This window comes from Gobio gobio (genome assembly GCF_949357685.1).
Source record: "Gobio gobio genome assembly, chromosome: 19".
NCBI classification, from domain to species: Eukaryota; Metazoa; Chordata; class Actinopteri; order Cypriniformes; family Gobionidae; genus Gobio; species Gobio gobio.
Window position 1 is genome coordinate 15,546,011 of NC_137112.1, and position 25,495 is coordinate 15,571,505.

The 25,495-nt window shown below is 37.7% G+C and overlaps 1 protein-coding gene across 1 annotated transcript in view; it reads left to right on the forward strand.

The window, feature by feature from the left end:
* Window positions 1-25,495, forward strand: part of atg7 (ATG7 autophagy related 7 homolog) — a 129,059-nt gene that overhangs the window by 34,054 nt on the left and 69,510 nt on the right. Inside the window, exons 10-16 of the mRNA XM_079844035.1 lie at window positions 1,962-2,052; window positions 2,135-2,279; window positions 4,507-4,665; window positions 14,826-15,020; window positions 18,949-19,102; window positions 20,826-20,902; window positions 21,146-21,261. Of these exons, the coding sequence (XP_079700161.1) occupies window positions 1,962-2,052; window positions 2,135-2,279; window positions 4,507-4,665; window positions 14,826-15,020; window positions 18,949-19,102; window positions 20,826-20,902; window positions 21,146-21,261 (937 nt within the window). The remainder of the gene's footprint in view (window positions 1-1,961; window positions 2,053-2,134; window positions 2,280-4,506; window positions 4,666-14,825; window positions 15,021-18,948; window positions 19,103-20,825; window positions 20,903-21,145; window positions 21,262-25,495) is intronic.

Genomic DNA, 25,495 nt, shown 5'->3' on the forward strand with positions numbered 1-25,495 from the left:
GAAAATATGTTGAAAAATTTTAAAAGTCCTCATTATTAGATTTAAAAAAATAATATGAAATGCCAAATCATTGTGAGATGAACAGTTGAAATTATGACTTAAAAATCTAAATTATGATTAAAAGTCCTAATGATGAGATAAAAAACTGAAATAAGATTTTTTTTTAAGTCTAAATTATGACCAAAACGCACACTAAGACATTTTAGAGATGAAATCATGCTTATTTTTTTAAATGCGCTTTTAATTTTTTGTTTCACACTTATAATAATAATAATAATATTTACATTATTGTTTTCATTTTGTACAAATTTTTTTTTACATGCGTTTTTACATTTTGAAATCAGTTTTTACAACAGAAATTAATCAATCAAAAACTTACTTTCGCTTTTCATCTAAAACAAAATGTATTTCCTATCATCACTGTAAAGCTGCTTTGAAGCAATCTGTGTTGTCAAAAGCGCTATAGAAATAAAGGTGACTTGACTTGACCTGAAATTTACATTTATGCATTTAACAGACTCTTTTATCCAAAATGACTTACAGCTGAGGAATACAGGAAGCGATCCGTCATGAAGAGGCAAAGAAACACAAAAATGCCTGAAATATTTCATTTTGGACATTACTTAGAGTAGCATAAGCTAGAATAGGGAAGGAATAGAGTTTTTTTATTTTAAGATTAGATTAAGTTCTCACAGAAGAGATGACTTTTCAGCTGTCTTTTGAATGTTGTCATTGATTCTGCATTCCGGTTGGAGGTGGGAAGATCATTCCACCAGCAAGGAACGGTAAGTGGAAATGTTCTCCTTAGCTGAGCAAAGGCTTCTGGTGGGGGTGTAGACTTGTAGGAGCGAGTCGAAGTATGCAGGTGCTGAGCTTGTGGTGGATCTGTAAGCAAGCGTCAACGCCTTGAACTTGATGCGAGCAGCAAGTGGTAGCCAGTGCAGAGAGATGAAGAGAGGTGTGACAAGGGCCCTTTCGGGTTCGTTAAAGACAAGACGCACTGCTGTGTTCTGAATCATTTAAAGCATTTGGATCGCACTTGATGGAAGTCCAGCCAGAAGCACTTCCTGATCGAAATACAGCTATTCTATTTTCACATAGATGGCCTCTATCATCGCTCTCTTAAACCCTCCCTGTCTTTAAACCACTGTCCTTGATGGTGTGTTCCTTCCTGTTCTGATGCACACACATGGATGCCTTTACACTTCAGTGAGGTTTGGCTTTCTGAACTGTGACATTCACTTGCACTGAAAAGTACTGTGATCTCACCTTTATTTCACAAAATAAACCTACATATGTCAATAAAAGTGGTCCCGGCACTGAACCCTGGAGGATTCCTTACCGTTTACAACTCAAATGCAATTATTGTGTAATATTCACATTTAACAACTGTGAAATTACCAAAATCAATCCATCAGTCTACATTGAACATTTTATTACAAATGTGAATTGTCCTGAAATATTATAACCTCTTATTGTGGCTCACAGGCATTTTTATTACACAATTTTTTATTTACTATTAATTTGACAATATATCACTAGCTGTGTTTCCATCTACCTATTTTATGCAAAATTTGGGATATTAATGATCAGTTAAATGATCAGCTTTGGATGGTTAGGACATTATATCTAAATCATATCAAATATATCTATATCTGTCAAATATAATAAATACATTTGTCAAAAAAAGTGGTCCCAGCACTGAACCCTGGGGGATTTCTTACTGTTTACAACTCAAATGCAATTATTGCCCAGTTGCTGCAACTTCCAATTTTATTACTGATATTTTGGACCACTTTCCTAGGAAGTGCTGATTTTTTTTAGACATGAGACAGAAACTCTGCTTTATTCACAAATGATTTATGCAATATTCCAATTTTGTGTATAACATTAATTCGCCTTTAAATGTAACTGTAGTCTGTTTACTATTGCAATATAAGTTTAATAGCTTGTTTTTGCAGGATGTCCAAAGAGCGTGGGTTGGGAGAAGAATCCTAAAGGGGCGATGGGACCCAGAAGTGTCAATCTCAGCGAATGCATGGACCCTAAAAGGTAATCAGCGCAGGGCAAAAGTTTATTCACTTCTGAAATGGTTTTCTTAGTGGTATTTTACACATTTCATTATTTCTTCAAGGCTGGCTGAGTCTTCTGTGGATCTGAACCTGAAACTGATGCGCTGGAGGCTGGTCCCGTCTCTGGATCTGGATAAGGTTGTGTCGACGAGGTGTCTGTTACTGGGAGCGGGAACTCTGGGCTGCAACGTGGCACGAACACTGATGGTGAGAGCCATTTACTTGTGATTATCAGCAATTAATCTCATCTGACAAGTGACGGAAAAGCTTTCCTTGCCTTCAGTATGGATTCCTTGGCATGCTTTATGTCATTTAAGTGCTTACTTACTTTCACCATAATTGCTTCTTAATGGTTTTTGAAATGGGCGTAAGCTTAGGACTGTAATTATAGAAAGTAAGACACAGATGTTGCCATTTCAAAATGATGGTGGTGTCACTCGACGGCTGAGATAAACCTGTAGGCAGTTTGAAAATGTCTTCATACCAGTTAATTGCAACATTTAAGAGTTTTTTCACACTTAGTTCTCAATAATTTTGGCTTTAATGTAAATACTCCAAATGGACCCAGACCCTTTTATGGTGGTTTACTTATAGCGTGTCTTGTGAATGCAAAGCGTTTTTTTTGGGGGGGGGAATTTAATTTTCATTTAAAGAGTCTATAAGAAGCCATATTTACAGAGAAAAGTGTGTTTGGCACATAGATCTGGATTAAAAGATCAGTTTATCAATTTGAATCAATTCTCATTTTGGGGAACCAATACTGATTCTTAAATCACAAGAATTGATCTTTTAGTCTGTGCTGTTTTCAGTTGATGAATGAACAAAACTTCACTAAACATTACAAAGTTTCAGCTTTCAATCGATATAATTTTATCATGAAATTCAGTCAATAAATGTGTGTTTGTGTTTCTTTATTGTGTGCTGACAGATCACTGTAGAACCGATAATCTCTTCCTCTTTACTGCTAGTTACAGCACCAAATAAACACAAATGAACATCAGAAGGAATGTTTAAAGATACAGAACAACTTACTGAAATTAATCCTCTCATGTAATCGATCAATCAGTGTTTCAACCGCGGAAAGACAGCTCAATAAAACAGCTTGAGAACAATGTCATGTAAAATGACATTTGCCTCAGAAAAGCCATTCAGTGAACATAAACTTGATAGTTAGAAAAATAACTCTAACTTAAATGTAGGCAAGTCAGTTGTTAATTTTAAACTGTAATAGTATAGTAATGTAGCAACTGACAGGGTCCTATGTATAGTTTAGTTGAGAGAAAGAAAAATTGACACGTTCTGTACCTGTTACTGTATATATTTAAATTAATCGATACCGAATCACAAGTTTTTGAATCGAAATTGAATCGAATCCTGAAATTTGTGTCAATGTCCAGCCCTAATGGTAAAGTCTTTATAAGTGATTCATTGATTCATTCATTCAAGAGATTTCTTTAAAAAACACTGATTCATCCAGTAATGAAACAATTGACGTCTTTGAGTGAGTCATTGAATCATTCATTCAAGAGATTTGTTCAAAAACGCTGATTCATTCAGTGAAATTAAGTCTTTATAAGTGAGACATTAAATCATTCACTCAAGAGATTAGTCAAAAACACGGATTCATCCAGTAATGAAACAAGTGAAGTCTTAATGAGTGAGTCATTGAATCATTCATTCAAGAGATTTATTCAAAAGTGCTGATTCATCCAGTAATCAAACAAGTGAAGTCTCTATGAGTGAGTCATTGAATCATTCATTCAAGAGATTCATTCAAAAACGCTGATTCGTCCAGTAATGAAACAAGTGAAGTCTTTATGAGTCAGTCATTAAATCATTAATTCAAGAGATTAATTCAAAAACGCTGATTCATCCAGTGAAGTGAAGTCTTTATAAGTGAGACATTAAATAATTCACTCGAGATTCGTCAAAAACACTGATTCATCCAGTAATGAAACAAGTGAAGTCTTTATGAGTGAGTCATTGAATCATTCATTCAAGATATTTGTTTAAAAAACACTGATTCATCCAGTAATGAAACAAGTGACATCTTTATGAGTGAGTCATTGAATCGTTCATTCAAGAGATTCATTCAAAAACGCTGATTCATCCAGTGAAATTAAGTCTTTATAAGTGAGACATTAAATCATTCACTCAAGAGATTCGTCAAAAACACGGATTCATCCAGTAATGAAACAAGTGAAGTCTTTATGAGTGAGTCATTGAATCATTCATTCAAGAGATTTGTTCAAAAGTGCTGATTCATCCAGTAATGAAACAAGTGAAGTCTCTATGAGTGAGTCATTGAATCATTCACTCAAGAGATTAGTTAAAAAGTTAGATTTACAACACTGTTTTGTGCTGCAATACTGCAAATGTCACAAATGTTTAGTGAAGTTCTGGCTAAAGTTTTTTTCTGTTGTGTTTTTTTAAGGGCTGGGGTGTGAGGCACATCACTTTTGTGGACAACGCAAAGATCTCCTACTCGAACCCGGTGCGACAGCCGCTCTATGAGTTTGAAGACTGTCTGAGCGGAGGGAAGGCGAAAGCTCTCGCAGCAGTGGACAGACTAAAGAAGATCTTCCCTGGTGTGGTGAGGACTTTGAAAACTTTCCGTAATACACAAATAAAATAAAAAAAATGGAAAACCTATGTTCATCATTAAAAAAAAATCACGATCTTGATTCAAACACCCACACAATCTTTTTCCTAAATGACAATGATTCGCCTATTAAAGTTTTGACAAGTCTGATCACAGCGAACATTCAGATCTGTGTTCTGATCCAGAGAGAGCCGTTGTCATGTATAGATATGAAACAGCTTCACAAACAGTCTTTATTCTACACACACAGGATCATTATTTCTGTCTTACAATCATTCAGATTATCACAGAAGTACTGGTTAAGATTTTTTTTGTTCAGATAGAAACATTGATGAAAATAGAGCAGATCACCTTTAGAAAGAAACTTGATGCTTCAGATAAAGATTGTATCAATTACAATGTTACACCAGTAGGTGGAGACAAGAGATGTGTTTGTCATTGAATCATTCATTCAAGAGATTTGTTCTAAAACACTGATTCATCAGGAATGAAACAAGTGACGTCTTTGAGTGAGTCAATTAATCATTCATTCAAGAGATTTGTTCAAAAATGCTGATTCATCCAGTAATGAAACAAGTGACGTCTTTGAGTGAGTCAATGAATCATTCATTCAAGATATTCTTTCAGAAATGCTGATTCATCCAGTAATGAAACAAGTGACATCTTTTTAAGTGAGTCATTGAATCATTCATTCAAGAGATTTGTTCAAAAATGCAGATTCATCCAGTAATGAAACAAGTGAAGTAAGTGTATCCCTCCCCACCCCCCTAAAAAAAAAAAACTCTGAAAGTTTGAACATGAAATCATTGAACAGTTACAAATGCAATTCGATTAGTATTTATCATCAATTTGAACTATGTACTGTTATTGGCACAGTTAAGTGTTCCATCGTTCCCTCAGACTGCTCTGTGTTTTTATTGGACTAATGAGGCCTGAATACACCATTCACACCTGACAGGCTGAATGAACCGATGCTGCGGGTCGTTAGTTTGAGACCCCTGGATTAATTGGGAGGACTCAATTTCAACATGCAATTATCTAGAACAATGAAATCTGAATTATTCATTTTAATATTGGTGAACAGTGTTTAGTTGCTCTGCAGATGAATATAATGAAAAGCCAAACAATATATTTGACCAAATGACTGATGTTTATCTTTGAGGAATATCATAGCATTTAATCCCACAATGTACAATATAATGATGTTCATATGAAATGTGGTCTCATTTATATTCGTCTGCTCAATGATCTTCTCATGCATCACTGAGCACATCAGTGTTAGGTGTGGTAGCCAACACACACACACAGAGGAATATCAAACAAAAATAGTCTTTATTTAAATAATCAAAATTTATTGGAGATTGCTGGAGAATATTCTGTAGAAACACAGACGATCGCAAATCACACATACATCAACCACAACCAACAAGACACTGGACTAAACAGGGTGTATATTTAATCTTGTAAACGCCATTCACATTCTCGTAGAACTCATGATTACAATTTGACAGCTGGGAATTTTCGGAGAGTTCCTACTTGCCACAGAAACGCGTAGAATGTCAACTGTCATCACGAAATTACTGTAATTACGACAAGGCGTAAGCACAGTATACACCGATCAGGCATAACATTATGACCACTGAGAGGTGAAGTGAATAACACTGATTATCTCTTTATCATGGCACCTGTTAGTGGGTGGGATATATTAGGCAGCAAGTGAACATTTTGTCTTCAAAGTTGATGTGTTAGAAGCAGGAAAAATGGACAAGCGTAAGGATTTGAGCGAGTTTGACAAGGTCCAAATTGTGATGGCCAGACGACTGGGTCAGTGCATCTCCAAAACTGCAGCTCTTGTGGGGTGTTTCTGGTCTGTAGTGGTCAGTATCTATCAAAAGTGCTCTAAGGAAGGGACAGTGGTGAACCGGCGACATGGTCATGGGAGGCCAAGGCTCATTGATGCATGTGGGGAGCGAAGGCTGGCCCGTGTGGTCTGATCAAACAGACGAGCTACTTTAGCTCAAATTGCTCAAGAAGTTAATGCTGGTTCTGATAGAAAGGTGTCAGAATACACAGTGCATTGTAGTTTGTTGCGTATATGGGGCTGCATAGCCGCAGACCAGTCAGGGTGCTCATGTTGACCCCTGTCTTCTGCCGAAAGCGCCAACAGTGGGCATGTGAAGTCCATGCCTCGATGGGTCAGGGCTGTTTTGGCAGCAAAAGGGGGACCAACACACCAGCGATTTATAGATTATCATGACAAAATGTGCTAATCAATGACTTGAAAGTTAACTCATAAATTCATCAACTAACCATTCAGAAACGTCCTGTCTCATTCTACACGTTGTCATTTCTTCTTGAGTCTATCCATCATTGTCTGACTCCGGTTTGAACATGAAAGGCTGAACAGTTTCTGACATTTTCAGTGCGTGTCTGTGTGACGTAATCGGAGCTGCTAACACAAGCTCTTGAAGCTCCGCCCTCTTCTTGGAGCAGCAGCTGCTTTGCATTGAAAGGGACACACACAAAAAATGGCGCATTTTTGCTCAACCTCAAAAAGTGACAATTTTAACATGCTAAAAAATTTATCTATGGGGTATTTTGAGCTAAATCTTCACATACACACTCTGGGGACATCAGACATTTATTTTTACATATTGTAAAAAAGGGCATTTTAAAATTATATCGTATTGTGGCTTAAGAATTGACCCAGTTGACCATCCTGTTCCATCCCTAATTCTTACAGTTCTAGTCATCTCATCCATTTCTTCATATAGAGAGGCTTTTTGTCAGATATGTTGCTAAGCAACAAAATCAGTTTGGGTACATGTTGTCCTTGTGTTTTATGCTAAGCGGTAGCATCAGACTCATGTGACTCAGACTTTAGCTGGGCTTCATATTCATGACTCTGTGTGGGAACGCTGTTGGCAGGTGTTTACATCCTGTGAATGCTCTCTGCTATCATATCCTCTTCACTTCCCATGATTCATCATGCCGGGCAGCTTCAACTAATGTAATTCCAGAAAACATTCCAGAAAAAAAGTTTGGCCATTCGCAACCAAGGAGAAAGGCAGCCAGTCTAAACTAAAACATGTCCTATGTTATTTTGACGATTACATATTTAAGGCATATGCAGAATAAAGAGGCGGGCCTGGTTGAGTTAGTTAGTCGTGTGTTGAAAATGGTGGTTATGAAAAAGGAGCGGGAAATTTCCCAAACACCAATCACAACACACTGCTCCAGTAGACAAATCAGAGCGCATTGTGCTTTTCAGAAGGAGGGGCTTCATAGAGACAGGAACTAAACAGAGCGTCACTGATAGACTGGGAAGAGAGGAGCCGCAACAATGGAGAATATGAGGAAATCATCAACATTCAAACAGGAAAACCTGCTCTAGTAGAGCCAGAAAACAAATTCAAGACTTTTTAAGGGCATAAGATGGCCTCTTTATTGCTACCATACACAACAGGACAACATTATGAAATGTATTAACGTGATATAAATAGGCTGAACGGGAAGAGACCCAATTTTGTAATTGCATAAACAACAGTGAAAGTGAATGGCTACAGGTGATATGAGCAAAAAATGCTGTTTCCTGCATTCTGCCTTATTTACACTGTTAAAGAGTTGATTCTCATGCTAAACATAGACAAAATGTCAAAAAAAAAAAAAAATTGTGTGTGTGGAGCAGTATTTCTGTGCCAAATACACTCCTTCAGGATTCAAACAAGTTTTTTCTAGTATGGCCCTGTATGACGTCATAAAGGGCGGAATTCCTTATATGGGCTCTTCTCCCAGATGAGCACGTGCACACACATCAACCAGAGCGAGAGCATTGTGTTTTTAGACCACGAAATTATCAATGTCACTAAAGAAGTGTGTTTCTGGTGTGAGGGAAAGATCGCCTTGTTTAGCTTCCTAAATAACTCTGCGTTAAGGGAACAGTGGGTGCAGTTTGTGTTTCCGGAGTTCTGCAAGTGTGTGTGTTTGTTCCCGGTCATGAGTGGAAACCGCAGGCGGTGAGTGAAACTGTATCAAATGTGTGTGTTTTGTTTGCAAACGACAGGAAAGTGCATATAATGTGAACAACAATGTATAGTGAATCGAGAGTTATCCAGGGATAATGCCATGATGTGTGTGTGTGTGTGTGTGTGTGTGTGTGTGTGTGTGTGTGTGTGTTTGCTTGTGACTCTTTAGCTCCGCCCACTGCACGCCTCACAAGCTCGGCTGTTTTCAGAAAGAATTGATACAGCGTATCTGTCTTTTGTAAATATGATATTGATAAAACTAAAGACTCTTGGGAGATATGAAGGATCAATACTACTCTATAGGTACTCAAGATTAACATGAGACTGGCAGAAACTGTGTGTGTTATGACCCTTTGAATCAAATGAGGACTACAAATGTCATACATATTAGTAAATGGAGATTCTGTAGCTGTAGATGTGTGTGATTGACAAGATTCAATAAATTTCACACAAAATTTCCATAAGTATCAGAGTAGTACAGTGTTAGAGCAGAGGGAAAATTTGTGTTTGTGGTTTTTCATAGAAATGTGTTTTTCATGAATTAATAGTTGCACAATGGCTATATAATGAAATGCATTGTTGTTACCTTACTGATTTCATTGTTCAGTTGTTGTTCAATGTCTTCTCCTTCATTTCTACATCAAGTTGATGGGTCACTGCATCATCACTGTAGCTTTAGTTTCTGTCAAAATGATGAAATACATGCAGAAATCTCCACCACATTACACTCTTGTTGGTCAAGTTATTATGTGATCACACTTCAGAAGGGCCTCATTATAAAAGTCTCTTTCATGCCAGTTTCTTCATTTGCTCCAAATGTTATTTTTCCCGAGTGCAAAGAACGGAGGTGCTAAAACAAGAGCGGGAGTGATATCCTTATGTAAGACACGCACCATCTGATCAGTTGAGCTGTGTGTGTGTGTGTGTGTGTGTGTGTGTGTGTGTGTTTGTGTACGGACGGGCTCTTATTAAGGGGTGTTTCAGTACACCTGGCTAAATAATCTTTGCTTTTCTATCATGTCTGTGTTGGCAGCTGCCCGTCCGTCCACTGTGATGAAATTATCCATCTGCTGTGTTGACTCTGCGGTCATCATTAATTCATCTCTTCATCCTGTATCGATCTGCTCCCCGTTCAGCTAATTACGCCACACATTTTACCTTCACAGAACCCCTGCGTGTGTCGGGCCAATTATATGAGCCGGATATCCACGCAGTAATTACGACTCTCTCTTGTACTCACTCACGCTGTACGCTATCTCTGAGATGATGTCTGATTCACCGCTCCCTTCGCAAAAACGGAAGTCATGTCTTCCGCTACAACAAATGTTGACACACACGCTGAACTGATGCTGGATTTGTATAGGAGTTGACATTGCTATACACAGAAAAAAAGGTGTAAACATTTTACCTTTAGGGGTACAACAGCTTGTCACTGGGACAGAAAAAGGACATTTGTGTACCACAAAAAGGTTCATAGTAGTACCTTTGTACACTAAGGTACTACTATGCACCTTTTAGGAGTAAAATGGTAGAAAGATGTCCTTTTAAGTGTACTGTCCCAATGACAAAAGGTACAGTTTTGACAGCTTTTTTGATACTTGTCTGAGAGCTTTCTTTCGGTTTCTGATAATGTATGAAAATCCTTTTGATTTTATATTGCCTTTTAAGGGCCCTATCATACACCCAGAGCAATGCGACGTTGGACGAGACACAAGTCGCCTGCTAGTTTCAGTCTGACGCAGTTTCAGTCTGTCCAGCTCCACGTTGTTTAAATATCAAATGCACTGGCGTATCTGTTCGCCCACGGGCGTCTGGTCTGAAAACCAGGTGTGTTCGGGAGCATTGTTGGAGCTTTGCTATTTTGAGGAACTGAAAACGAATGTGCCATTTACCAACACAAACCTGCTCTAAAGTCAATAGTAGGGCTGTGTATTGCCAAGAATTTGGCGATACGATACATATCATGATACAGGGGTTACGATACAATATATTGTTATATATTGCAATATTGTAAGAAAGGCAATATATTGCGATATTTCTTTTTTGTGTTTTTTTTATTTTTAGAAAGATCTAATTTAAAAAAAAATAAAGAACACAACCATATGCATAAAACCTGACAAGTAACTATTTTATTTAATTAATACAGTATAATTTATATCACTAATCACTATTTTGTGCATCTAAAGGGAAATAGTAAAGTGACTGCAGGATTCTTTATGTTTTAAAGGTTCACAGTAAACAGTTTTTAATTCCTAAACTATTTAACAACAGAAAATGCATAGTCCATTCCATGACTGAATGACTGTTTGTTTTATATTTAATACTGTAAAGCTGTGCTATTTAAAGTACTGAACTGCAGAGCTGGTGCATCCATATCCACATCGCTATGATCAGATGCTTTTGTTCTGCTGCCCTTCGCTGTCAATCTTGTTGTGCGTTTATTTTGTTGCTGAGAGGATAACGTGCTGAACATATTCTATCAAAATGCTTCTCAGCAGAGCAGATGACGTCGGGATGTTAAGCGAGCTCTCAGATTCAATGCATTTCCTGAGTATTGGATTTTATCTTGGCCTATTTTGCAAACAAAATGACTCTTGTCATAGCTGAAGCCAAAATGAGTCCACACTTCAGCTCTGTATACCGCGGGAGCGGAATAATTCTATTGTCTTGTGAGCTGGGTTTGCTAATGCAAACACTAGCGATGCACGTACCTTCACCTTGCCCTTCTCCGACTCTGCGTCAGTTACGTTCTGAGATAACACTGCCATCTAGCAGTTGGGTTTTATACAGTCTGTGGTTTAAACCAAACACAAAGCCACGAATCTTGGATGTAAATAAATACAAATATCGATACAGTGCTTTTGAGAATCAATACAGTATCGCCAAACATATCGCGATATTCACGTGTATCGATATTTTCTTACACCCCTAGTCAATAGGGTGTGTTAGTAATATGAGCCTATAGGCGGTGCACAATGTGCATACACTCTGCTTATTACACACACAGGAATGTGCAGAAGCACACACACATGTTTAAATATTAAAAACAAAAGGATTCCTCTTTGGAGAAGCGTTCAGTCTTTTCGCTCGCATGCAAATAGTGAATCTGACATTGCGCGAGCATAACTGGCTTTTAAAGGGAATGGGATATAAGGCTCTGATTGGTTTATTGCACTATACGCCCAAAACACACCCATTACTCATTAAGAGACTAAGGACAACCCTTTTTGACCATACACCAGACGCGCCAACCGTTTTTTCCGTTGTTAAACTCGATAAAGTGGATTCGGACACGTCCTAAGAGCACCTGTGCCATGAGCTTCAGACCATGAGCTCAGATCGATAAAATTGAGCCCATAAGTGAGACTTTTTTAAAGGTCCCGTTTTTCGTGTTTTTTTGAAGCTTTGATTGTGTTTACAGTGTGCAATATAACATGTGTTCATGTTTCGCGTGTAAAAAAACACAGTATTTTTCCACACAATTTACTTATCTGTATACTGCTGTTTTCACTGTCCTCAAAACGGCTTGAAAGATTTCCCTGTTCTATGAAGTCCCTCCTTCAGAAATACGTAACGAGTTCTGATTGTGCCAGCGGTTCCCGTGTTGTGATTCGACAGCAGCTTAGGGCACGCAGAGCGCACGTTACCGGAAAGGTCACGCCTCTCACCATAACGGGGATGCATGCGCTCAATGATCTCTAAGTACAGCGTCCCTGGGAAAGCCAAACAAAGGTGACTTGACTCCGGAATGAAAATAACAGCGTCTCGACGACATGGCAACAAACAAACTATACGAACGCAACCGAACGCAACACTTCCTATTCTCCACGCGGGAGCAACAAGACCACGCCCCCTTTTTCGTGCGTTCTTGTGGGCGGAGGTTAGTCGACATACTGCTCTACTGATGTAATTAAAGCAGGAAATACCAGGATGTAGTCCTAACCAGCCGTTCTCTGTAGGCTTTGAAAGGGAACTTCTGTTAAATAAAATATCTCGCTTGGCATTGAACTTTGAGCTTTATAATTTTACAGGTATTATAAATGCTCTAACAGCAACATTACACACTAACTAAAGTTTGAAAAATGGGATCACGAAGAACAGGACCTTTAAGTGAGAGTTTTTCCTTTTCATCTCAGGCTGTTTTTGCCTAGTTAAATTAATATCTGGTTGATAATAATCTACACAAGAAACTCACTGTTTCAGAAATCCCCACTGATTCGTTTTTAGGAAAATGCGTTTTTGTGGAGTCTCACATGGCTCGGTTTTAGGACCTCTGCTGTTTACATTGCTTATGCTTTAGGTAATGTAATCAGGAAGCATGGGATACCTTTTCAGAACTGTGCAGATGAATGTGTTTATTTTCAAAGCTTCTGAACTGCAGAACTCTGTAAACAGCCTGAGCATCTGCTCGGAAGATACTTCAGAACGGATGTACCAACATTTCTCTCGCTATCAATTTTATTGCAGGATTTGGTGTTCAAAATAATTTTTACTAATACTGTATTACACATAATGTTTTAGGTTTTTAGAGGGTTCGTACAAGATGCTTGAAGTACTTAAATTTGACTTTTTGAAATTTAAGTCCTGGAAAACCCTTGAAAACAGCCATATTTATGAAGAGGTACTTGAAAAGTGCTTGAATTATTGAAAGACAATATATATATATTTTTTAAAAATGATGTATGTGTAAAAGTGATGTAAAAAGTATGTGAACCACTTGGAGAATCTGTGAAAATGTGAAAAATTATTACAAAATAAAAGACGTCATAGAAAATGCATTATTCTTTATTTAGTACTGTCCTGAATAAGATATTTTACATAAAAAAATGTTAACATATAGTCCACAAGACAAAAAAATAAAATAGCCCTGTTCAAAAGTTTATGAACCATTGATTCTCAATACTGTGTGTCATTCCCTGGATGATCCACGGCTGTTTTTTTTTTGTTTTGTGTGATGGTTGTTCAGGAGTCCCTTGTTTGTCCTGAGCAGTTCAACTGCCCAATGTTCTTCAGAAAAATCCTACTGGTCCTGCAAATTCTTCAGTTTTCCAGCATCTTTTGCATATTTGAACCCTCTCCAGCAGGGACTGTATGATTTTGAGATCCATCTTTTCACACTGAGGACAATTGAGGGACTCAAATACAACTATTAAAAAAAGGCTGAAACATTCACTGATGCTTCAGAAGGAAACACGATGCATTAAGAGCTGGGGGTGAAAACTTTTGAACATGATGAAAAGGTCAACATTTTTCTTATTTTGTTAAAATATAAAAAATAATAATAATTTAGTACTGCCCTTTGAAAGCAACAGAACGTTTCCCAGAAGACAAATTAAGTACAATTTACCTTGATCTTCAAATTCAATAAGTTTTCACCCCCAGCTCTTAATGCATCGTGTTTATAAACTTTTGAACGGGGTTATTTTAATAAATTCAGCTTTTTTTTTTTTGGTCTTGTGGACTATATGTAAAAAACAATTATTTAAAATATCTTATTCAGGACAGTACTAAATAAAATAAAAAAATAACATGCATTTATTTTGATCTCTTTTATTTTGTTAAAATGATTTACATTTTCACAGATTCTGCAAGTGGTTCACATACTTTTTCTTGCAACTGTGTGTGTGTGTGTGTGTTTAATTTTTTCGATGAAACAATATTTTAATGCAAAAGTAATGCTGGATAGATATAAAGACATTTTACATGGCTAAGAGGGTGATATTGCTCAGAAATATACAAGTGTATGACACAGCTTTCATTCTTCAGGTCCATCGTTTATTCACGAAAAAAAAATCATTTTGAATAAGGAAACTATTAAGAGACTATCTTTGTCATAGTATCCTTTCAATGGTGAAAGTTGCCAGTCATCGCGTACTTTATTTGTACCATTTTGTTTTATTAGTATATTTTATTTATCTGACCTTTTTTAGAATTTGAAAGATAATAAAGACATTGTTTTGATAAGTGCGATCTCTGATTGTAGTTCTTGAAAACCAAAAAAAGTAGTGCTTGAGAAGTCCTTGAAAGTTCAGGAATTTCATTTTACAGTATCTGTACGAATCCTGTTTTTATTCACTAAACATTTTGTATGTCATCTGTGGTAAATGTATTTTTCGTCCCATCCAGAATGCAGAGGGCTACAACATGAGCATCCCAATGCCAGGCCATCCTGTGAACTTTTCCGAGTTGACAATGGATCAAGCTCGGCAGGATGTGGAGCAGCTGGAGAAGCTTATCTCTGAGCACGATGTGGTCTTCCTGTTGATGGACACTCGTGAGAGCCGCTGGCTTCCGACAGTCATCGCTGCTAGCCAGAGAAAGGTAGCTTCCCTCCTCAGTCTTTCATCTGTTATTTATTTATTTATTTATTTATTTATTTATTATTGTCTCCTCCCATTTCTCCTGACAATAGGCATGATAAGATAGGCATGCTAATTATTTGATTTGCTTAGCAATAGCTAATTAACTGTAAGTAGAAGTTATTTTTAAAGTTTTGAACATATTAATATTACTTAGTATTTATGTAATTACATTGTAAAATGCACTGCGACAATTGCAGTACCAATCGTATTGCAAAGGAATTGTGAGTTTAGGTTTGCTTACATGAACCTTTATATAACCTTTCTTACAATACAGGTCTTATTTTATTTAATAAAAAAATAACTGTCATGCAATAGAGATTTCACTTCATTTAAAATGTGGACCATATAATGGATATGTTGTCACTCACCTTGACTAGAATGATGGAATGGAAAATGACAATATAAACACTATCCCTCAAAAGTTTGTTGTCTAAAAGATTCTGTTTCGAACAAATGTGATTCTTTTTAACTTATATTCGTCAAAGAATCCTGAAAAAAATGTACACAACTGTTTTCAACATTGATTGTAATCAGAATAGTGCTGTCAAATCGATTAATCGCGATTTAATCACATTCAAAATAAAAGTTTGTTTATTATGTATATATAAATACACACACATGCATATATTTAATATTTCTTTATATTTATATATAAAATATTGGTAACACTTTATAATAAGGTTCATTAGTTAACATTAGTTCACTACATTAGTTAACATGAACTAATAATGTACAATAACCTATAAAGGTTGTATTAGTTAACATTAGTTAATGCATTAGTTAGCATGAACTAACCATGAATAACACATCTGTTCAGCATTAGTTAATCTTTGTTAATGTTAGTTAATAAAAATACTGCTGTTCATGGTTTGTTGATGTGAGTTCACAGTGCATTAACTAATGTTAACAATATTTTAATAATGCATTAGTAAATGTTGAAATTAACATCAACAAAGATAAATAAATGCTTTAAGAGTGTAGTTCATTATAAGTTCATGTTAACTAATGTAGTTAACTAATTATAACTACTGAACCTTATTGTAAAGTGTTACCGTAAAGTGTTACCAAAATATTTATATGAAATATAAATAAATATATTAATATTTTTGAGTTTTTAATGAGTTTTTATCCATACAGAGGGAAAGTGAAGGGAAGGAGGCCTTCACAGGGGAGAGTCTAGTTGACACGGTCTCTGCTGACACTTCAGGGATGCGTTGGTCGTGTCTAGGCGCAGGTCCACCATCTGATCTGGATCTGGCTGACAACAGTAAACCTCAGGATAAACAGAGAGACTAACATTAGCGTAGATGCCATTCTTTTTATAATGTAACGAGTACATCAGGTGTTATATGAAGTGTTCCCGGTTCCGGCTGACCTAGTTAATGCAGCCTAAAACAATCATTTAACTGGTTGGAATAATAGAAATTGATAATGTTCTATGTGTATGCCATAGTATTGAGACCGCAATAGACATGAAGGAGTATAATGTGTTAAGAGCTCGCTCAAGTACTGGGGAGCTAAACCATTTAGTGCTTTGGAAGTGATAAGCAAGATTTTAAAATGTATGCAATGTTTAATAGGGAGCCAGTGTAGTGTTGACAGAACTGGGCTAATATGGTCATACTTCCTGGTTCTAGTAAGAACTCGAGCTGCTGGGTTTTGGACCAGCTGCAGTTTATTTATTAAGCGAGCAGGGCAGCCACCCAGTAGAGCATTACAATAATCTAGCCGTGAGGTTATGAACGCATGAACTAACTGTTCAGCATTTTGCATTGAGAGCATGTGCCGTAATTTAGATATATTTTTAAGATGGAAGAATGCAGTTTTACAGATGCTAGAAATGCTTTCAAATGAAAGATTGGTATCAAAGAGCACACCCAGGTTCCTTACTGACGACGAGGACTTGACAGAGCAGCCATCAAGTGTTAGACAGTATTCTAGGTTACTACGTGCAGAGGTTTTTTGTCCCAATAGTTAGAAATTCTGTTTTTTCAGAATTAAGTTACTAAGGAAATTACTAGTCACACCAGTTATATCAGCTATGCATTCCGTCAATCTGGTGAATTGGTAAGTTTCGTCAGGGCGCAAAGAAATATAAATAATATATAAATGAATGAGGGTGTATTAATATATACTTAATAATTATACACAGTACGCACACATATATTATGTAAACACAAACTTTTATTTTGCTTAATCGATTTGACAGCACTCAATGAGAAATATTTATTAGAATTATTTCTGAAGGATCATGTGACACTGAAGAATGATGCTAAAAATTCAGTTTTGATCACAGGAATAAATTACACTTTACTATATATTCACATTTTGATCAAATGCAGCTTTGGTGAGCATAAGAGACTTCTTTGAAAATGTTTTACAAACCCAAACTTTTGACCAGTAGTGTAGGAATGTGTCATTTATAGGGGTGTAACGATTAGTTTTAACAACGATTCGATTCGTATCACGATTTGAGGTTGTCGATACGATTCAAGGACGATATTGGTTCATTTAGAACGATACGATCCGAAACGATTCAGTGATTGGAAATCGATTCAGTAACTTTTTAGCCAAAAATTGTGTGACTGAAATAAATATCTGGATACTGGTCAGTGCAGGTGAAGTTTCCTAGATTCCTGTTGTTTCTTGTAAGGGAATCTTGTATATCAATTAATTATGGATATAAACAAACAAGTAAACAACAATTAATGGCAAATGCATTACAATTTTATTTGAATAAAGTGCAACCAACAGTTTAGGTTGAATTAAAAGGAAGTTAACCTTTTCTGCTCTCATTTTCAATTTTCAATACATTTTCAATAAAAGCACAGTAAGTGCAACCAACATTTCAACAGTAGGTTAACCTGCTACTTCTGCTTTTGTTTTCCAACATAAAAATATTACAATATTAGTATAAAAAATAAAGTGCAACTAACTACTCTTCAGGTTTAATTAATAGTAGGTTTACCTGCTACTTTTGCTGTTGTTTTACAACATTAAAATAATACAAATACAATATTAATATCAAAAATAAAGTGCAACCAACGTTTCTTCAGGTTGAATAAACTGGCTGAACCTGCTACTACTCTCAGTTTAATTAACAAACAATATTTAACAAAGATAAAATGTGACCAACTACTCTTCAATGACTCTACAGATTTCTTTTTCAAAAATATCAACATGATCTGACCGCAGAACACTTCTCTGTGCGTTCACTATGTCGCCAGCTGTACTAAAACTCGCTCTGCTGGCACACTGGTGCAGGAATGCACAGGTGACAAGCAAGGGTTGAAAGTACAGGTAAAACGTTACTAACTCAGCTCTTTCTCCTGGTGGCTTGATAATTTCTCGCACGTTGGCTTCTCTGTCATCCGCCATGCTGTTTTGTTTTCTTTGCGCTGCTGCTGGTGCGTGCGTTGCGATGATATAGGCAGACTTAATCGAGTAACGTTTAACGGCTTTATCATTATCATATATCCATATAAAGTCTGACGTGCTTAAATCCAATGCGTTATTTCCTATGATCGATACAATCGATTGATTACCTTTTAAAACGATGTTAGATCGATATATGTCGTCCGGAAGGCCATCTTGCCGAGCACAGATCGATGTAGTTAGATCATAGGAAAATAAATCGATACATCGATGTAGTAGATGAATCGTTACACCCCTAGTCATTTAATTATAATAATAGTTTTCTGTTATTAGTAAAACATAATAGTGCAAAAGTCTGAGAGCAAATCCAAACTAAAGACCAATTTAAACCTGGAAATAAGCAGAGTTTTGGAATTGTTTTGCTTATTTGCTTAAAAGCTTTTGGTTGACTTTAATGATATCTAATCTGTGAAGCTTTTTAGAGAGAGTTGAATGTGTCTGTCTCTCTGCAGCTGATAGTGAACGCTGCTCTGGGATTTGACACATTCGTGGTGATGAGGCACGGCCTTAAGAAACCCAAAGAGTCTCCATCTGAGGAGTCCAGCCCCATGTCTGCTTCCTCCAGCTCCTCGTCTTCCTCCACACCAGCCGCCACCATCACACCAGGTGCGTCTGGAGCATTTCTGCTGTATTTCCCACAGCTGTCATTGCTGTTTATATCAAGCGTGTTGTAAAAGCAAAATGGGGACACAAAGCAGAGGTTGTTTTAGTTTTCTTCAGCTTATTGCCAAGGCAACACAAGTTTTCAAGTAATATGCATGTTTTATGCACATTGATATCAGCTTTATTTCAATGTTTTGGTTAGTTTTAGTTTTAGTAAACAATAATAACCCAGGTCTACAGTAAACCTCAAATGCAAAATGTCAAAAGTCGTCATAGTTCAGACAGAGATACAGGAGGCATACCCCATGTTTTTAAGACTGTCAAGTTACAACTTGTAAAATCAAAACCCCTGCTTTCTGTTCTGTTCTTTTTCCCTCCATGGAGCTGTGAGCGCAAGAGCACATCTGTGTGAGCGGCTCATGACTCATTGTCTGCTGCTGCTGTCTGTAAGTGTGTAAGGCGTGTTGCCTCAGTGCCCGTTGTGACTCATGAAAAACCATGAAGGTGCTACTTCAAGCTTGAATTGGCCAGAGCATATCTATGGAAAATCCCTAATTACCTATGGGTCATGATTACTTGCTCATTTTCATGCTTTTTATATCATAATTATTAACATACATATTCATTTTACAGCCATTTTATTATTAGTTTGGTTCAATTAGGTACTGCAGGCCACTAATTAGGTCGATGTATCGCATTGTATAGTCTACAATCAGCTTATACACCGACCAGGCATAACATTATAACAGGTGAAGTGAATAACACTGATTGTCTCTTCATCACGACAACTGTTAGTGGGTGGGATATATCAGGCAGCAAGTGAACATTTTGTCCTCAAAGTTGATGTGTTAGAAGCAGGAAAAATTGGCAAGCGTAAGGTTTTGAGCGAGTTTAACAAGGGCCAAATTGTGATGGCTAGACAACTGGGTCAGAGCATCTCCAAAACTGCAGCTCTTGTGGGGTGTTCACGGTCTGCAGTGGTCAGTATCTATCAAAAGTGCTCCAAGGAAGGAACTATGGTGAACCGACAACAGGGTCATGGGTGGCCAAGACTCATTGGTGCACATGGGGAGCGAAGGCTGGCCCGTCTTGGCGATCAAACAGACGAGCTACTTTAGCTCAGATTGCTCAAGAAATTAATGCTGGTTCTGATAGAAAGGTGTCAGAATACATAGTGCATCGCAGTTTGTTGCGTATGGGGCTGCATAACCGCAGACCAGTCAGGGTGCCCATGCTGAGCCTTGTTCTCCACCGAAAGCACCAACAGTGGGCATGTGAGCATCAAAACTGGACCATGGAGCAATGGAAGAAGGTGACCTGATCTGTTGAATCACGTTTTCTTTTACATCCCGTGGATGGCCAGGTGCGGGTGTGCCGCTTACCTGGGGAACACATGGCACCAGGATGCACTATGGGAAAAAGGCAAACCAGCCGAAGCAGTGTGATGCTTTAAGCAATGTTCTGCTGGGATACCTTGGGTCCTGCCATTCATGTGGATGTTACTTTGACACGTACCACCTACGTAAGCATTGTTGCACCCTTTCAATTAAATGGTATACCCTGGTGGCAGTTGCCTCTTTTAGCAGGATAATGCGCCCTGCCACAAAGCAAAAATGGTTCAGGAATGGTTTGAGTAGCACAAGTGACCCTGCAGAGCTTTGAGATGCTGTATTCTGAGATGTTTTCTTGTTATTCTGCTCTAAGCATGACTCATTTTCATTCTCAGGAGCGTCTCTGTTCTCCAACATACCGGGACACCGTCTTGGCTGCTATTTCTGTAATGATGTGGTCGCCCCTGGAGACGTGAGTTTTAACCAAGTACTGTCTTAGCTGTTGTGAAATTAGGTTTTCTTAGAACATCAAATGTGTAGCTGAAACCAGTCAATATAATTTTAAGGTGCCTTGAATTCAATGGACACGCTTAGCTGGAAATCATAATATGATTTAAAATAATCTCCATCACTTAGCCAAAATAAAGCATTTTTACAAGCTGAATAATGATTATGTTTGGTTTCAGCTGCTAGTAAACTCTGATCCTCTCATTAGTCCACCAGAGACAGGACTCTAGACCAGCAGTGCACGGTGAGCCGTCCTGGCCTGGCCATGATCGCTGGAGCCCTGGCTGTGGAGCTGATGGTGTCTGTCCTCCAGCACCAGGAGGGGTATGTGCCTCATCATTCACTTCAACATAACACACCAGCTGCTGTAAACCACGATTGGCTTCTGTCCATGCTATGCCAGAGTAGAATTCATGCATTGTAGAAAATGATGACGAATGTCTGACTGAAGCAGTTTCAAAATGTATGAACTTAAAAAATGTGCGTGCTGTGTTCACACTGGAAATTCCACTGAGAAGTACACTCCAAATCCCTGGATGACCTGCACTTAAATAAAGAGGCCAAATTATACAAAGTTTTGATGTTGTGTTTGGACCAGTGTTAAAGGATTAGTTCACCTCAAAAGGAAAATCTCCTGATAATTTACTCACCCCAATGCAATCCAAGATGTCCATGTCTTTCTTTCTTCAGTGGAAAATAAATTACGTTTTTTGGGGAAAACATTTCAGGATTTTTCTCCACACAATGGATTTCAATTGCAACCAATATGTTGAACGTCCATATCAATGCAGTCTCAAAGGGCTTTGAAGTGCTTCAAATGGTACTGCGCGATCCCAGCTGAGGAATAGGGTTTTATCTAGCATATAAGACCCTATTCATTTTCTTTAAAAAAATTCAAATGTTTATATACTTTTTAACCACAATTGATCATCTTGTGCTGGTCTGCAACGAGCCAGGCATTACCTAACATACATTGAAAAGGTCACGCCAAACTTGGCTGAAGCTTTTTTAACAAAACAGGTAAAACAATGATTAATTAAATAATAAATGTCATTCAACATACAATAAAACTCCAATCTTTTAAACAATGGTGCGGTACTTCCGCCCACGTTCGGCGTGACCTTTTCCCAAAATCTGATTGAAACATAGTAACACAGCTAAAAGTATTCCTCATATGTTGGACCTTTTATTGTTTTAATATAGTCTACTTCTACATGTTGATTCCTTCCCCCGTACGAGCTATGTTTGTGATGTTTGAGCGCCTAGAAAATAGTATTATTTAAAAAAATATATATATTTTCCTGGATCTGACAGGATGGGCAAGCTGTCAATCTGGCCCACCCATAGCTACGCTAGTGATCGTAAAGTAAACATTTTCATTATTCATCAGCATTAGTTCATAAACAATTGCTTGGCATAAATGTGCACTATTCATGGATTGTGAACTGCTCTGAAGTGCTATCGTGTGAGCCTGTAGAAGCACAACAGCGCCGTGTTTCCCCGCAGTTAGATCAGCACGTTACTATCCAAATGTGCGCATCTATTACACAGGACATCCGTTCTGAAATTAAGACTGGTTTGGGCTCTACTAGAGCAGGTTTTCCTGCTTGAATGTTGATTATTTCCCCATTTTCTCCATTGTTGCGGCTCCTCTCTTCCCAGTCTGTCTTTAACGCTCTGTTTAGTTCCTGTCTCTATGAAGCCCCTCCTCCTGAAAAGCACAATGTGCTCTGATTGGTCGGCTGGAGCAGTGTGTTGTGATTGGTCAGGCTCCTCCAACATGTTTGGGGAAATGTCCCGCCCCTTACCAGTTTTAATCACGGCTTAAAAACGGCAAAAAAAAATCAGTTCACTCAGAGCAGAATCAGTATTTTAATGTTTCTGTTCATGCTTTCCTTCTGTATTATTACCGTTCCGAAAACCAGTTTTATTAGAAAAAAATACCGGTTAATAATTATTTTTTTTGCCTGTACTTAATAACAATAATAATAATAAGTACAGCGTTTTCTTTACTACTGTCTAGTCAAAGCCAAAAAACTTTTAAGGTTTAAACTAAAGATATTTTAAAATGTATCCAAAACTGTAAATTCCGTCATTAATTCCTCGCCCTCATTTCGATCCAAACCCGTAAGACCTTCATTCATATTTCTGATGAAATCCAAGAGCTCTCTGACCCCTCCATAGACAGCAATGTTATTAAAACTTTCAAGGTCCAGAAAGGAAGTAAAGACATCGTTAAAAGTAGTCCATGTGACTCAGCCTTAATGTTATGCAGCCACGAGGATACTTTTTGTGCACAAAAACAAACAAAAATAAGAACTTTATTCAGCAATCTCTTTCTCTTTATTCAGCAATCAATCGTCTGTCAGTCTCCTACTTTGTTGACATTGGTCAGCTCCGGCATCATCCTCACACGCATGCGTCACGTGATCTGCATCGGCCAATGGTAAACCGGCGTTCTGGCGTAGATCTGACGTAACTTGGAAGCGCTGGACTGTATTTACTATGTCAACAGCGTAAGAGTCTGACACAGACGAGAAGTGATTGTTTAGTCATTATTTTTGTTAGTTTTTGTGCACTATAGTATTCTTGTCGCTTCATAACATTAAGGTTGAACCACTGGAGTCACATGGACTATTTTAACGATGTCTTTACTTCCTTTTTGGACCTTGAAAGTGTTAATTAAATTGCTGTCTATGGAGGGTTAAAAGAGCTCTTGGATTTCATCATAAATATCTTCATTTGTGTTCTGAAGATGAACGAAGGTCTCACTGGTTTGGACAAGAGGGTGAGGAATTAATGACAAAATTAAAATTTTTGGGTGACCTATCCATTTAACAGTATTTGGACATTATATCGAATTTGGATGCTAAACTATTATTTATGTAAACTAGGTTTTGTACTTCACTCACATTATCGGCGTAAAACATCATCTTTCACATATAACAGCACGGCGGTGGTCACAAGCAGTGTAACTTTCTATGTTTGGTTGACTGTATTATATTTTGATATTAATGAACAGGCTGAGATGTCAAGTTAACAGTGCTAGAATATGTTGTGTATGTTTGCGTGAGGTGCCGACGAGCTGGATTTTTTTCCCCTTCTAAGAGAGGAAACTGTTACTTTTAGGGAGGAATGAAAGCACTATGAAGGCACAATAATTGTTTTACCTCAATTATCTTGTTTTTATAATAACTGGAAGCCAAAATCGAAAATTAATTATGATTAATCACACAGCCTAGAGTGTATATGTAATTTGGGACACAATTGGACAATATGCGACAAATAGTCTGTGGTATCAAACTGGAAATCTATAAAGTCATGTTCTAGTACAAGCTTGCAAATTTGGATCCTTCATCTGTTAAGCTGAAAAGTGTCTTGTTTTTCTTTTGCAATACTCACTTCTGTCCCATCTTATAAGCCGAGACAGCTATAAATAAGACATTTGTGTTTGTTTCTTCTGAAAAGTGTAACACTGTGACTCGAGGGTGCTTTCATAACATTGATCGGTTTGATTGATCAGCTACACTGCACAGCAACACTCAACCAGCAGCGTGACTTTGGAGTTTAAGATTGCACAGCCCTTTGCTGCGTCCCAATTCGCCTACTTATACTACGTCCTAAAAGTATGTACTCTTTTTGTGAAGAAAAAGTGGATACTTTTGAATGTGTAGCAGAAGAGTAGGCAAGCTTTGGGACATAATACACTGAACAAAATTATAAACGCAACATTTTTGTTTTTGCCACCATTTTTCATGAGCTGAACTCAAAGATCTAAGACTTTTTCTATGTACACAAAAGGCCTAACCCTTCTCTCAAATATTGTTCAAAAATCTGTCTAAATCTGTGTTAGTGAGCACTTCTCCTTTGCCGAGATAATCCATCCACCTCACAGGTGTGGCATATCAAGATGCTGATTAGACAGCATGATTATTGCACAGGTGTGCCTTAGGCTGGCCACAATAAAAGGCCACTCTAAAATGTGCAGTTTTATCACACAGCACAATGCCCTCATATGTTTGCAATTTGAATATGATGATGTGTTTAAAAGTTAATGGCCAAACATGTCATTATAAATGTTCACAATGCTGCTACAGGTGAAATATAATGTGGATAATATTAAAGGGTAACTCAACCCCTGATAGGAGCCTAACTCCACCCAATGGCAATATTTGAAAAATGCTGGAAAAGTGGGCAGAGCCCAGCAGAGACAGAGGGGGCGGGGCTGAGTGGGGGTGTGCACCTGAGACCCTGATTGATTGACAGCTGATTGAGAGCTGATTGATTGACAGCTGTCAGACTCACAAAGATGGAGAGTGACTGGAGTGACGCCAGTAGCTTTGCAACAGAGCTGTCTTTTGAAGTAGAGGACTTTTACTCTGTAGACACAGGGCCAGAGCCTTATCAGTTTGAGCCGCTGGCTCAAACTGCGCAAACTCCTGATGCCGACAATGCTATCGAAGCAGCAGCGCAAGAGAGAGAAAGGGGCCAGTGTCTGAGTGATAAAGCATTAGCATTATGGCTAATGGTCATAGCAAATGCTAACGAACTTTAAAAC